Source organism: Artibeus jamaicensis, unplaced genomic scaffold (genome assembly GCF_021234435.1).
Source record: "Artibeus jamaicensis isolate MK-2021 breed Jamaican fruit bat unplaced genomic scaffold, CSHL_Jam_final scaffold_369, whole genome shotgun sequence".
NCBI classification, from domain to species: Eukaryota; Metazoa; Chordata; class Mammalia; order Chiroptera; family Phyllostomidae; genus Artibeus; species Artibeus jamaicensis.
Window position 1 is genome coordinate 25,139,479 of NW_026522042.1, and position 16,152 is coordinate 25,155,630.

General features: G+C 44.0%; 1 protein-coding gene across 6 annotated transcripts in view; it reads right to left on the bottom strand.

Moving 5' to 3' along the window:
- TRIO (trio Rho guanine nucleotide exchange factor) overlaps nucleotides 1–16,152 on the bottom strand; it is a 322,877-nt gene that overhangs the window by 181,368 nt on the left and 125,357 nt on the right. For all 6 annotated transcript variants that reach the window (XM_053657329.1, XM_053657327.1, XM_053657330.1 and 3 more), the window contains exons 4-7: nucleotides 15,918–16,110; nucleotides 12,571–13,083; nucleotides 10,950–11,072; nucleotides 7,140–7,331 (exon numbers count right to left, since the gene is read on the bottom strand). In XM_053657329.1, coding sequence (XP_053513304.1) covers nucleotides 7,140–7,331; nucleotides 10,950–11,072; nucleotides 12,571–13,083; nucleotides 15,918–16,110 — 1,021 coding nt within the window. The remainder of the gene's footprint in view (nucleotides 1–7,139; nucleotides 7,332–10,949; nucleotides 11,073–12,570; nucleotides 13,084–15,917; nucleotides 16,111–16,152) is intronic.

The following is a 16,152-nucleotide window of genomic DNA, read 5'->3' on the forward strand; positions in this document are numbered from 1 at the left end:
GAACTCACAGGGTAAAAATATCCCAGTGACAGACAAAAACCCAGCCACGGTTTGGCAGGGACTTTCAGCACAATTTTTGCCTTTTATTTAAGAGAGGATGACTCTAGAGCCCAGCGGGCAAGCCCCAGCCCTGAGTGCTTTCTGAAAGGCTGACTACCCGAAGGACCTGAGCCCGGGTGCCACGGATGCAGCAGTCCCACTGAGGGCCAAGAAAGAGGGTATTCACAGGAGTTCCACAGGGAGAGAGGGCGCCGGGCCAAGTCTGGTGGCAGAATGCAGCGGGTACCAGCAGAATAGAACCTTTCAGAAACTGAAAAACGATGATACGCATTACGCACATGCGGGTGCTAGTACATTGTTTAAAAACTTCTCCGACTGCTTGGCTAATACGTCACCCTCCCCTCGCATACACGCCCCTGTTACCACCTTGGACACAACAGTTTGGGACTGCAACACCAGGGAACCGGCCCAGCACAGGGCCTGACACTTCGTAAGGCACAACAGGAGATGACACCCGGACTCTGGCAAAATCAGAGGCCAGGTAAGTGTCTGATGCTTTAAATGCTGAGGAGACCAAGTATGCGAAAACCCAGCATCTGGCTAGACTGAGGGTAAAGGCGAGGGAGTACAAGGGAGTTAAATGCTTCTCCCTGGATTCAAATCAGGACTGGGGGTTCTAATGGATTCTGATGCTCAGCAGAATAGTGACTTTTTTTTAAGTATGCTGAATAAAAAATAAAGGGAGTCTGGGTTGGCTGGCTGAGAAACTGAAGTACCATATTTTGCCATGTATAATGCACATATACACGGGATTATTATATCCATTGTTATACCCATGGTATGTAATGATTATACCCATGTATAATGCACATCCTTATTTTCCCCTCAAAAATGTGGGCAAAGAAGCATGCATTATACACAGCAAAATACAGAAAGCAGATGAGGGAAGAATAATTAATATATAAGCTTTAAAGAAGGAGCTTGGATGATTAATTAGCAGATTGATTTTCATAAGCATTTATTCCACGAATCTCCATCTGCTGAGTGAGAGGGAAGGCTTCCAATTTAAGAGCAGCTTGGCTCTCTGGCTCATTTTCCTCCTGCCACCCAGAGCTAGGGTCCTCACAGCTAGTGATTTGACCCCCACCCACCTCTCACCCCCACCACCACGTGACAGAGTGGCAGCTGAGCACAGGTGGCTAGCTCAGATTAGGAGACAAAGGGACAGAAGCTGCCTAAAATGTACAGTTTTAAAATACTTATGTAGGACTTCCAGCCAAGATGGAGGCATAGATAGAATATACTTTGCCTCCTCACATAACCAAAAGAAGGACAACAACAAATTTTAAAACAATAAACAACCATAACTACTAGAAAACTGAACTGTATGGAAGTCCAACAATGAAAAAGTTAAAAATAATGAAGGAGAACTTCCCCAATCGGGCAAAGGAACTAGACTTCCAGGAAGTCCAGGAAGCTAAGAGAGTCCCAAAGAAGTTGGACCCAAGGAACAACACACCAAAACATCATAATTACATTAGCCAAGATTAAAATGAAGGAGAGAATTCTAGAAGCAGCAAGAGAAAAGGAGATAGTCACCTACAAAGGAGTTCCCATCAGACTGTCAGCTGATTTTCAAAAGAGACTTTGCAGGCAAGAAGGGGTGGAAAGTAGTATTCAAAATCATGAAAGGCAAAGACCTGCATCCAAGATTACTCTGTACAGCAAAGCTTTCATTTAGAATGGAAGGGCAGATAAAGTGCTTCTTAGACAAGGTCAAGTTAAAGGAGTTCATCATCTCCTAGCCCTTCTTATATGAAATGCTGAAGGGACTTATCTAAGAAAAAGAAGATAAAAAAGATGAACAGTGAAATGACAACAAACTCACAACTATCAACAACTGAACCTAAAAACAAAAACAAAGACTAACTAAGTAAACAACTAGAACAAGAACAGAATCACAGAAATGGAAATCACATAGAGGGTTATCAGTGGGGAGGGGGTGGGGGGAGAATGGGGAGAAGGTACAGGGAATAAGCAACATAATTGGTAGGTACTAAATAGACAGGTGGAGGTTAAGAATAGTATAGGAAACGGAGAAGCCAAAGAACTTATATGAAAATGACCCATGGACATGAACTAAGGGGAGTGGGGTGGGAAGAGGGGTGCAGGACAGAGGGAAATAAAGGGGAGAAAAAAATGGGACAACTGTAATAGCACAATCAATAAAATATACTTTAAAATATGTTAAAATATTTTCCTCTGAAAAAAATTAGAACCGGCTGAATTTTATGTACATATATAAAATATATATGATTTCAAACTTTAAAGGTCTTTCCTATCTCCAATTTCCTCATTTTCTGTTTTTATTTCTAGAAAATACTACCCTAAGTTTTAATTCACCATATCTACTCCCTGGGTCTTAACCAGCGCACTGCCTTCTCCTGGTGCCTCAAAGGGAGTGGGGCCTCCAGCGCTGCCCAGGAAAGGCACCGGAAGGGTGGGGCTTGTCCCGCTGTGAGCCCAGCCCCGACGGCACCAACAGATAAGCTGCAGAAGACAGGTTCGATCTGAACCAAAATGGGCCAATGTCATTCTAAGCACCTTATGCCTGAATAATTAATTTTTCATGAATACATTTTTATTATATACATACATATATTTATTTACTCCAATTCCTTTCAATTCCATGAGAACTTTGTTTTACTACAAGCCAAGAACTACATCTATGCTTTTAATAAAGTAAAACAACATTAGGATGGAAACAATTAGATGTGTATTATTTGCCTTAGAAATTCAACAGGGAATACTGAAGCAATATTATTTTCCTCTGAATTTCAATCCAGACTTATGATAAAATTAGCCAGACAATAACTGTCATATTTACAGCAAATGTTACTTCTAAAATTTTTATTGGAAGTGAAACTTTGTAAGATCATTAATGTAAGTGCTTGTTTCTGAAACAGTCAGGGACTAAAAGATTTCCACAGACCTAAAGAAAGTGCACGTTTTGAGACCATGGGCAAATCACTCCCCACACAGAACACAAGGACAATGCCAGCAGCCCCATTCACATCACTGGTCTGATTTAAAGAAGAAATGAGATACTGTTTAAAGAGCTGTAAACTTTAAAGGACTAGGCCAATACTGGCTGTTACTTTTTGGGGGGATATTATCAAATTAGAGGCTCTGAAAGCCATAGATAAAGGAAGGAGACCGGGTTTACGGTTCACTGTGAAGGTCAACTCCCATCGGGGCAGATGGAGCTCCCTGCAGTGACGAAGCACGACCTGCGCTTCCTGGCTCAGCAGCCACAGGCCCCTGAGCACCTGAACGTGGATACTGTGACTAAGGACGTGAACTTCCACACAATTCCACTTTCTAATTACTTTAATAGTATATTTTACTGAATTTGAAGGAGTTTCTAGAGCTACAGGTGGTGACTGGCTGTGAACCACAGGGCAGTGTAGCTCTAGTCACAATCATATTTCTTAATAGTAAAAATAAAAGATTTTAAGGTGTAGTAAAATTAATTCTCTTTATTTCTTTTACTTTTTAACCCTCGCCTGATATGTTTGTTGATTTTAGAGAAAGAAGAAGCAGGAGAGAGAGAACCATTGGTGTGAGAAACATCGATCAACTGCCTCCCGCTTGGGCCCAACGAGGGGTTGACCCCATGACCTTTTAGTGTATGGTGGCACCCCAACCCACTGAACCACCCGGCCAGGGCAAGTCACTTTATTTCTTTAGGTTGTAAAAATGTAATTCTAACAACATTTGCTATGAGAACTTCTTAATACAAAGGGACTGTCCAGTGGCCATCCCACATGACCAAACACGTGAAGGCTGGAGCACCCTACGCCGTCTACTGGTGAAACTGTTCACACAGAGGTTGTGTCTCCATAGTGACACACTGATATTCTGACTCTGCACAACCTCCACTGGAGATGAGGCCTCGGGAGAGAAACAACAGCCCAGACATCTTCAGAGAGCAAATACCTACGCAACGTCATTCTCATTGAGTTTTAACCTGAAGATTCGTGTTTATGAAACCACAGCAAATGCCAACATCAGAACGTCCAGAGACAGAGCAGCGAGGCTGGGGGCTCAGTGCACACGTGTCCCTCGCCGGGCCTGCAGTTCTGAGAGGATGGATGCTGCCTCTCGTTAGACGATTAACCACCGGGTCACACGGTTCAGTCTTATGTCCCCCTCCTAAGATTTGAACTCTCAATGAGAATTCTGGATGGTGTTCAGAGAAGTGACTATGATGGACACCTAACTTATGATGTCCAAATGTCTGGTCCTTTCCCTACAGAGGTTAGGGAAACAGCTTAAACGTAACTGGAAGGTGAAGCATTTAAAAAGAAGGAACAGCCCTTACTGCTGTGGCTCAGTGGGTTGGGTGCTGTCTGTGAATGAAAAAGTTGCCGGTTTGATTCCTGGTCAAAGCACATGCCTAGATTTCACGTTCAGTCCCTGGTTGGGGGGCATGTCAGGTGACTGATGGATATTTCTATCATACATTGATATTTCTCTTCTGCTCTTTCTCACTCCCTTCCCATCTCCCTAAAATATAATAAATAACATCTTAAAAAAAGAGAAGGAACAAAGTTGACCTAGTCCTGTGACTTTCTTGGGTAGAGGAAAAACTCGGTTGGTAAATGTGACCGTCTTCCACACATCAGAATTTCAGGGATCTTACTTTTTTTATTCAGTGAAGGGGAAGACACACAATGTATTTTTACTTGAGGGTGAGGAAACACTCACCCTGAAGACATCCTAATGTGCCATGGGCATGTCTCAGCTGCCCGGGTAGGCCTCACTGCCTCGGTCAAGGTCTGCCAAAGATGCCGGGCCTTTCCCTCACCACACCATTCTGTCCCTAAGCTCAGATCTGGCTTGTTCTCTGGACACCAGACCTGCACAGAGACCCCAAGCACTGGTACTGTTTACACAGGATACCAAGATATTCTGTTCAATAATATAGTTTAATTTAGCTTAATTTCCTTCAAATCCATACCTTCCAGCCACTCATTTTATCCAAATTAAAACAGCCCAGACTTCCTCAACTTTGCTGCAAGTATGAAATTTTTAATAATAAAACATGGCAGGGAAAAATGCCCCATGCCACTCACATTCTAGGTTATTTCCAGGCAGCTCAGAGCAGCAATTCATCTTCTGGGTTCATTTACAATGCCAAATCCTGCCACGCTTATGAAAGAGATTTTCCCTGTGTGTTATTATGCTTCAGACTTCCTGCCTTTCACCCCAGTGCCTGGTGGTGCTTCAGATTTACTCCTATCATCTTGACACACCTTTCTAGGGACCCACTACCAGTTCACACCCCCCACTGCAGTCCCAGGGGGCAGCGGTGCCCCATGCTGGTTACCGTGCCAGCTGACGCATGGGCGGGACACACACAGCTCACCTGCCCACTCACAGGAATGCCCATGAGCCAGGCACCACCACACCGCACAATGACAGGGTCCACAGCGGGTCCCAGAGTCCTGTGGGCAGTGCTATTTTATCTCAAAGGGGGTTCCTATTACTTTAAAAGAGCTGTTTTTGTGTGGGAGCTTTTATTTATCCTTTATCATAAAACTAGTTAAATGCATATGGTTAGTAAGCAGAAAAATCTTACGACTGAGACTTGAAAGTCCCTTCTCACAGTGTAGCTTTTATATGAGGCAATTAAGGTTTTTTCTCTTCATATTCCACTCAGTTTCCGCTCTTGCTTCACACTTTAAAGGTTTCTAGAGTTGAGATCACTACCAATTAGTGTCTTGTGCAACATGCGAGCTGCCTTGCCCAAAGCACAGGCGAGCTGGGGCCTCCGTCGTGCCCTCACTGACTCCGCTCCTCAACAGAGGCTGTTTCTAGATTAAAGAGATAATATTTTCTTCTGACAAGCACCAGTGCAAACCCTTACGAATATAGTTTTCTGCAGAATAGCTGAATCAGTATTTTTCCTCTAAAATAAGGCAACCATTTGCCTCTTCCCTATACTTCTTTCCAGTGGCCAAAAGTTCCTGTGCTCTTTTGTCAACAACCTAAAAAAGGATTTCCCTGTCCAGCACAGCTTCCACGAGACACTGCTTTCTGTCTGCGCCCTTCAGAGCACGCGCACTTACGCCGGTTTGCTGGAGGAAGGGCCTGCGGTGGAGGAGTGGGGAGTGTTCCAGGCTCACACCACACAGCACCTCTTAAATCAGCTCTTCTGACCAGCGCACCAGCCAGTCAAGCCACCGTGTCGGCACGGCGCATGTCATTCAGTAATTATGGCAAACACTGAAAGCTGCCTGCCCCTCACCACTCTTCCGACCAGCCCTTGCTGGGTGAGCCTACCTGCTGTTGTGGGGCCTAAAAAGCTGGAACTGCCCCTTCGGCCCTCCCTGGTACCAGGGTGCAGGTGCACCACCGCTGGGCTATGGGAACGCCCTGGGTGGGGGGAGCCTCTGACAACGATGTTTCCCTGACAAACGTGAGGGGCGAAGACACTCGGTGCCAGCTCTGCATTCACTGGACACCACGGTTGAAGGGCTGGTGCCAGGATCTGTGGCATATGTCCTGTGACCAGGGAGGAAGGTCGAGCTGACCAAGAAGGGCAGACCTCAGCCCTGGCATCATTGTCCAGCTAAAACTCCCCATCGTTTTTCACTTCTTCTTTCAAGAGGAGAACGAAGCCCTGATATTTAAACTTGGTGGTCAGGCATTCTGTTACTTGCTACCAAAGCCTCCTAACTAGAATCCCGCAGTGATGATAATGAGAGGAAGAGGAGGAAGAGGAGGAAGAGAGGGAGAAGAGGGATACAGAACAGCGGCTACCACTGATTGGTACTCACCGTATGCAATGCACTGTGCAGGGCACCTAATATGAATTATCTAATTTATATCACAAAACACTCCTCTCAAGCAGAGATTTTTATTCCTACCTTACAATGAAAAAACTAAGGAACAGGGAGGTTAAATTACTAGCGTAAGGTTACAGAGCGAGCAGTGAGACAGCTGGGCTTTTCATTCACCGCTGACTGATTCAGAGCTCAGGTTATTAATTGCCACACAAAAGGCCTCCAAGGATCTGGCTGCAGAGATGGAGGGGGCGGTATTCCGGGCACCGCCTTGTGATGGGCACTGACCTTTTCCGCCTTCTGGTGGAAAACGGAGGACATGTCCAGCAAGGTGCTGCGCTCATCCAGTGCAGCGGCAAATGCCTTCCACTCCTGCTCCAGCTGATTCGCGATCTGCTTAATCTGCTGCGAGGCGTAGTGGCCAGACTCCACCAAGCGATTGGCCACCGACATGATCCGGTTTATGTTGACATACACGTTCTGACAAAGGGGCAGAGAAAGAGGGCTCCTTAGGGGAGGGCAAACAAGAGGCTTCTTTTAAAGCACGTGAATAGCACTTTCTGAAATATGGCCCATTCCCTTATCCTATTTTAAATGGCAGAATCACCTGATACATAATAGTACACATATTTGCTATGTAGATTTCTGTAAGCTCTAAGTATTAGTTCCCATTTCTGCTTTTCAGAGTGGGGAATTACAAACCAGCTAGCTGAAAGTCATACTGTTAGGTCCAGAGCAACCAAACGCACAAGTGTGTGCACACAAATACACTATTACTCACTCCTTGGCTCCTGATCCTGAAAAGGGTCCAGATGGCAAGCCTACCAACTAGCAGTCACCAGAACTGCAGGGACCCAACATTTCAGTTGCTAAACCACTAAATATGTACTTAGCAGTTCAAGGCTATTTGTGTGAAAACAAGCTCTCCTTTCTACATAATTCCAAATCATCTTTTCAGTGCCAGCTGAAAATATTCTGTAAATGGGTCCACTTTCTCCAAGGAGAATGAACTGGGGCACAGAACAATGCTGTGTTCAAATGTTAAATCAAGCTTTTTGACTCTGCTGAAATTCCTATCTTCAGGTCTACCCATTTACTGCAAAAATAAGGGACCGAAGCTTAAAACAAAAAAGAACCCTGAATGTTTTGCAAAACAAGTTCTCATCATGGTGTTTCCCTTTCCACCTGCAATATTCTGAGGGTCCTATTATAACCAAGGCTTGGGGGCTTGTGGGGGGGGACACTTTCAACAAAACCCAGGCTGTGGTTTTTCACACACTTAGGATTTCTTTGTGGTACATCAGAACACTGCTGCTCCCCGTGGGCCCCCCAAAGTCACAGACACAGCTTTGGCTCCTCCCAGCCTTGCCCCTGCATCTCCTCACCTCCCCTGTCCAAACTCCTCTACATTTTCCCTCTCTTCTTCCCTTCCTACACTGGTCCTCTGGGCCAGTCTCCCACTGCCCGGCTCCCAGACCTCAGCAAGAGCTGCATGGCTGTTACCTGCTCTGCAGCCCACCCATGTAAGCATCTTGGGGGATTTGTATGTCCATTCTTTCCCTGTACCTTCTTTCACTCAACTTTTCCTCCATTTCTGACCCAAACCTGAACTAAGTAGCATTACCTAGATCTGGGATCAGAGAGCCACAGACATCAGCGGCTGAAATACTTTTCTGGGGCTGCATCATTGTGCTGGGATCAGCTAACAGATGGCCGGGTGTCGAGAGTGGCAGTGAGAGAGGACACTCTGTGAGGTTGTGACAGCCAGTGAAGGCCACAATCAGTGGGGAACTGGCCTCACTGGCTCGTGTGGCATTGATGCTCTCATGAGTGTCCTTTAAGTCAAAAGCAGTGCCTCCCTTTCTCATAGCACACTCTCTCTCTAGTGACAGGTAACTAGGTTCGCTATGTTTGCTTTCTCTATATCCTTAAAGAGGAAAATCCACCCATAAGCTCTGTTAGGAACACTTCCAGCAGAGCTCTCTGCTGGAATCCTGACAAGAGCTGTCCATTCCGATGGCTGTGCTGTGGGACCCACTGAGGGTACTCATTGCCCCTAGAACCCAGTACAGTTTCCTACATTACATTCATGTCCTCCAACAGACTGTGCTCGCAGACTGCAGGGGACCGGTCTGTGCCTCATGCCTTCGCCACGTCTCCATCACGTCTGGTGCACGGCAGCCTATGCTCAGACGTGACGGCCCACACTTCCCTGCATCGGAAGCACCCTCACCTCTGTTCTTACCAGCACTCCTTTTAAAGCATCTGTGAGAGCAGAGTGAGCACACTTGCTGATATCACTTAATATGCTTTCCTTAAATACTGTCAACTTGGCATATTGATATTTATCGATAGTATTCTCCTTTTTTCAGAAGCATTCAAAATGCTGTGGATAATACAAGAAAGGGCTGAGGTTAACAGGCCCTTGTTCTCCATCAACAAATGCCAAGGCTAAGGATTCGTGGAGCTGCTGGGAGCAAGGGGCAGGGCGGGCCCGGAAGGCTCTCCCCAGTCGTCACCCAGCACGGCACAGGGCTGCCACGTTCTTTGCCTTAACACTTCAACTTAGAAACACAGAAGTGTATTGTAGGAAGCTAGAAAGTATACTTAAGCCAAAAAAGAAAAAAAGCCCATACTTTTCAAAGTTTCTTGTTTTAAAAGTATTTTTAATTAAATCGATGAGATCACTGACAGTGGTAACCATTTATTGAATATTTACTATGTGTTCAGCTCTATGCTCAGCGTTTTACATATGCAGAGAAAACAAAATAATGTTAAAGACATGGAAGGCAGACATTATCTCCACTTTACAGGTCAGGAAGCCAAAGCTCCAAGTTCAGCAGCCGGCCCAAGGTCACAGGGTAGGTCAGAGAGTCAGAGTTAAAAACCTTTGTATTCGCGACCCACGCTCCTGTCTCCCATCTCATGCTTCCTGCTCTCTGTTGATACCTAAATGTCACGAATAATGCCAAAATGTATTTAAATATTTCTAGTTTTTAAAATACACGATAGAGTAGACTGAATGTGCTTTTCAACACGAGCTGAAGTTTCAGAATATTTTGAAAAACTGGCAGAAATTTTTAGGAAGAAATTTCATCTAAATTTGCTGCCCTCAAAGGCAAACATTTCAGCTCTCCTTACTTATGCCCAGGTTTGATGATTTACACCAGAAACTTTCTTCCTTAAACTCTAGGACAGATATCAAATGCTTTGATGATGTCTATTATAAAAATTGTATTGTTAAGTCTTATCTTTGAAACTACCTAATTTGAAGCACTTAGCTGATCAAACTTTAATTAAATGGCATCTTAATTAATTTGAACCAAGACCCCATCTATATACTGCTTCGATGCTTTGAAACAAATGTCACAAGGCCTAAGAGTGATTAATTCTCACAAAGCTAGTCAAGTCCAACCCCATACTCCTTGCCCTTGAAGAAGAACTTTCTAGAAGCTTACTTGTCTATAGAAGCAACTATATATCCTGTAGAACACCACATCATTTTGAGTTATATGAACTGCAAAAAATGTACCGGAAGTGCTATTCAGAATTCAGAACTTTGGTTTCTATGCCGCACGCTGGCAGCAAGCCCTACATGGTCACCAAACTCAGAGAGACCCAAGGGACACCCTAGTCCTTCAGGTCAACCTGGGAGGAAATCTCATGTCTTAGGAGAACCGGGGTAAGCCTTTGAGGTTAGAAGCCAGCTGGCTAATTTCTTTGTCTTCAAGAACAGCCAGCGCTTTGACAGGGTCTGTTCAGGAGACACACTGGGCTTCTGAGAAGCTTTTCCAGGCCCCTATGGGCTCCTACGAGGTAGAGCACAGGAACTGGCATTCACGTAATTGGTTCAAGTTTCACTGGTTTGTCTGCTTGCTCATGTTCATTTTTGTTTGCTGAAAACTGAAAACCAGCTACTTAGACCCTGTTAACACTGAGAATGTCCCACACTTGAAGGTTAGCTGGCACCGTCCAATCAGTAACTCTGCAGACCCCACAGGGCCTCCCAGGTGCATGCTGGGATGTGCTCTGTGCAAATGCCCCCACTTGCTCAAATATTTTCCCACACAGCATACATCAGTTCTCACAGAATCTTACCATACAGTTCATAGCAAAGTGGTTGTGCTGTGTCTGAAGCTCCATTGCATGAGGGTGGCTGGTCCCAATCTCTGTGTAGCTGTTCAGAAACAGGCCCTTGTTGTGTGTGATCCAGTCAAACATCTACCGGAACAAAAAAGACAACCTGGAATCACTCCAGAAAGAGAAACGACTGATGGGAATCCAGGAACAGGGCCAAACGCAAAAAGGCAACATCCTCCCTTTGATAACCCCTCAGACACTTGGGCCCAGGAGATTCTTCACTTCTCAGAAGTCAGTGCAGTCCTGAACTTTCAGGATCTATAGGAAAATCTTATATAATGGGTTTCTTTGCAGATGAAGAATTAAGGAGCAAAGGTCTTCATATTCCCCAGGCTAATTAAGAACTCAAGTCTTTTGACTTTCAACCCAGCTCCCCTGCTACATTGAGTCATTAACAGGCTACACTGCTCTTCCATTAATGACCTATTAAGGAAAAGTGAGGTTTATGGTCTCCCAGAGGGCTTTCCTAAACCCTTGGATTACAGAAAGCAATTACAAAGACCAAAAGATTGTATTCTTTAATGTAAAAGGTATAAAAGAAACCTGGGAAAATGCAAAATACAAATTTACTGTGAAAATAAAAACGAATTGTGAAAACATGAACAAAGACATCTCTCTTAAGGTTCAACGTAGATGCTACCTGGAAGAGGATGGCAATTACATTGTTTACAAGAAAACATTCGTGGGGAAACAGCCTATCAGATAGCATAGCACTGCAGTGAAGGCTTGAACCAGAAGACCGGAGATGATCACCTGCTTTTCTAGGAATTGAAGACTTTCTAGTGTCTCTGATGAGGCAGTACTTAAACCACAAGGACACTGGCAGATGTGTAAAAAGCTTACCAAATAACAATACCGGGTGGTCACCTTCTAAAAGATCCTTTTATATCAAAGGTTTCTAGTGTAGTTTTTCTTGAATTACTAAACATCCCCCATCCATGAAAAAATTTCAATGAGCTCAACTGAAGAGAGATCAATTCATCCACATTCATGGCTTGCAACACATTCCCATAAATAAGTGCACTGTTTTCAAATGGCTATGAGTGAGCTACCCAGCAACTGACAAGAATTCTCATTGACTGGTTGGTTTGTATGGGGCACAAGAATAAAACATGAGACCATAAACAATTGTTGCCTGTATTTCCCAGAAGCTATTGTTTTTAATGCACTATTCACACTTTTATTTTTAAAAAATATCTGGTGTTCTCTCACTAGCTTTTTATATGTGGAAGGGCAGTTATATGTAATTATTGCTCTCAATTATATAATCCTATACACTTTCACTGTTTTAGTTGAAGGTATCATTCTCACCTCTCTTGCAGGCATTCTAATGCAAGCTGTCAGTAATAATACCCCAAAGTTTCTAAAATAGCACTGCACTGCCCGAAGAGCAACACAGAAAAACAGGTTCGGGGCGCTCTCTGAACTGACACTCACCGCTTCTAACCAATGCCACGGAAGCACCTTCCCCTGCCCCAGCCCTCTCTCTGCACCGTACGGGCCTTGGCCGCTGAGACCTAATGATCCAGGAAGCCTCCCTCCACATCTCATGTTAGCATCCCTCTCCCTCCTCCTTTACCTTCTCAGCATCCTGTTCAAACAGCCTCAGCTGAAAGCACTGGTCCAGCTTCAGTTTCCTCACATGCCACATCTGGTGCAGATGCTGCCGCGTCGAGTGCAGCCTGTCCAACATGGCAGACACCTTGGGTAAGAGGCTCTGCAGGTCTGCGTTGCCTGACCCTGAGTTCTTTTTGGGGAAGCTGTCACTGCTCTGAATCCTCTGGAGCAGCTTCTGTCCCTCTAAATCCAAGTCTTCTATGGGGGCCTTAATCACCTTCTTCTTCAGCTGGGAATGTTCCTCGATCATATTCCGAGCCCCGTCTAAATCCTGAGGCAACTCCTTCTTGGCTAGGATGTCCTGAAGTTCCTCCAGCCGGGACAGCATGTGGGTTGCATTGCTAATGTAATCTTCAAAAGCAACTCTGATTTCAATCCATTCCTCATGGTTGTATTCCAAGCAGCCATCAAACTCGGGAGTTAGCTGAGAAGGATCAACTACTTTGGTAAGGCCTTCTAAAGAGACCATATTTGTCTTAAGAGGAAAAGAAAATATGTATGAGAAGATTAACCAACTCTACACAGTCTTACTACAAAGCAATTAGCAACACTTAGTCACAGATTTTCAAACTTAAAGCAAGTAACTTATTTATAGAAAACATACCATGCCTTGTTCTGGCCTCGTAAAAATAAAGGTAAGTAAAAGAAGCATTATGGTAGAGCTGGTGAAAATAAACCTGTCAAAGCAACTCATCTATACTTAGAATCATATGTATTTCATGAGTGCTAAAGAAATTTGATTTCTTTCCAATAATGTGGAAATTAACCCACTATCTTAGGCACACTGACCATGAAATGTGTTAAAACTGCCAAGTACAGGGCAAATGATTCAGAAACCTCACTTTTGTCAACACGGACTTCCTTATCCATGCCACTCTGCTGTCTCATTCCCAAGAGAGAACTATGTCGAGGCTTCTTGCTATTTGCAATCAAGCTAATGTCTTGTTCGTGGGCTTCAAAAACCCTTTGGAGCACACCGACTCCCACGAAGGATACTTATTTGCAGACTGCTTATTAGGTGGCTGGTCAACGCTGCTGTGACCGAACCACCCTCATCGTTTGTGTTTCCTAAACTCTGCTGCATCAAGTTAACAGATGAGAGGATGTGAATGACTTTTTCCTGATGTAGAAAATATACGAGTGTCAGCAAAAAAGCTGGCAGCAGTTCTTTTCGCAATGGGGAAGACGGAACAGTTCATTCACTGCAATAATCCACCACGATTCTGAGCAGTACAAGTGGTGTGCGTAATCTGCACCAGGTGACAAAGTTTTAGACGATTACAACCCAAGAGGAAATTTTAAACTCATCCTACTACCTGTCAGGTGTGCTGCAGGATTATTATAGAATTATGCCTCAAGGAAAGTATGAGGAGTCTGGTGATTAAATGCACAAAGGCAAAGAAAGAAGATTTGTGGCCTAGACTCAAAAGACAAAAGACAGTATAGCCCCGCCTGTCACCTCCAGCCTTGGAGAAACCTACAGCTGCATCTCTGTGCTGTTTGGCATTAATAAACCACAAAGGGCAGGAGAGCTAGAAAGAGGGGCTGTTTCTGATAGAGGATCGACTGTGAGTTCATTCCTTTCTCATTTGCCTGGACTTTTAATAAAGTCCACGGGGACAAACAAGTTCAGTAGAAAAACCAGCACAGACAACCTTAAAGCCCAGAGGGAGAGAACAAATTTAAACTAACAAAAACTTGCATGCATTATTTTGCCAAACCATTCTTCTTGCTTAAAACATGTGTAATTAAATACACCGCACTTTAAATTCTGCATCAAGAAAATTGTAGGACCCAATAAATCATTTCTAAATCATTTGGCCCTCCAAAATCATTTCTAATTGTATATGAAGATAAAGGCTTGTTGGTTCCAGGTTCCACCTAAATCTCTTGAATGTAGTTTCAAGTCGAAATTAAATTCAGATTTCAGGTTGAAAATCAGTACCATGGAAAGAGTTTTTAAAATGCAGGTAACATGTATGTGAAAACACTTTGAAAAGTGTAACATGTAACATAAAGCCTGAGGACTAAAACTGCGTGAGGCGGTTAATGCTATTAGTGCTGTTGAAGGGGACCAAAGTCTTGCCACAACAAAATATGCCTTTTGGGCCCTGGCTGGTGTAGCTCAGTGGATTGAGCATGGACCTGCAAACCAAACAACCGTGGTTCGATTCCCAGTCAGGGCACACGCCTGGGTTGCAGGCCAGTTTCCCATGGGGGACACACCAGAGGCAACCATACACTGATGTTTCTCTCCCTCTCTCCTTCCTTCCCCTCTAAAAATAAATAAATAAAATCTTTAAAAATATATGTGTTTTGGGATACTGATTTTTAGCTGGTTATTAAGATACAATAGACTCAGAAAGAACCTTTGACCCTTAAGGAGTACAAATAGGAAAAAAACCAACGAAGAGAACATCACCTTTGCATCATGATATAAACTAAAACTCTGTACCCCACTGTTTCTGGGTGGCCCAGCAAGGATTTGTTTATTACGAGTTTGCTCTTCATCATCTACCTGTGAATTTCCTGCTTTCCCTTTGAAATCCCTCCTTTCTCCTTTGTCCAAAATGGCCCATAAACCTCAACTGCCCAGTGGGCCCTCGGTCTCAGATTCTTGCGGTGCTCCTGTACGGACGTCTGAGATAGATTTTGAACGTTTTCTGTTACTCTGTCTCCTGGTAATCTGGTTATTAGATCAGCCAGAAAACTTAGATGGTGAAAGAAAAATTACTTTTTTGCACCCCCACACTGTTTAGCTTAAAATACATGAATATATTCAATGAACCCTTAGGTTTGGGAAAGTTGCTAGAAGAAGCGAAAGCAATCTATTATTATAATTATTAGAAAACATCCAAACTGTATTACAGAATACGGCATGAATCCAGTCTCACACTGGCTACAAAACTTTTTCCCACATTATCTTCTCATTAAATAAACTAACTGCATCACAGCCTTGCCAGAACCTGAGTAGCTTAAGGAGAGGTTGGGGTGAAAAGACAAGTAAGTTAACTGGTCGAAGTTCATTTTGCACACTGTCTGCAAGGCAGCGACCTTACCTACCACCCAAAACCAAGAGAAGCGAAATTAAACCCACCTTGGGTAAAATGACCCACTCGGATAATACAGTAAATGAACCTAATTTTGTTATTTCATGCACAAGCTAATTTTACATATGTAGATAACATACACAGTTCCCATTTAATATAGGGTTTAAAAAAACATTATTAGCCTAAATGAGGAGGAAAGGTCATTTTTCAATAAACCACATGTATGGTTGTAGTTGGTCTGGCCACACACGGAAGTTACCTCAAATTCAAATTTAGAACTGCCAAAGTTGGTCCTCTGTTTCTGCCAAAAGTTGTCTGGCTTGATGATCAGTGCCACGTGGATGCAGCAGGGAAAGGACTCCTGCAGGATCTTCAGCAGGGGCTTGATGGAGTCCCACTTGGACCCACGCATGTCCACAATCACCGTGAAGCCTCGCTTGCAGACTTCTTCACTGGAGAAAAAGAAAACACACGTTTAAGCCACACGACTCTTC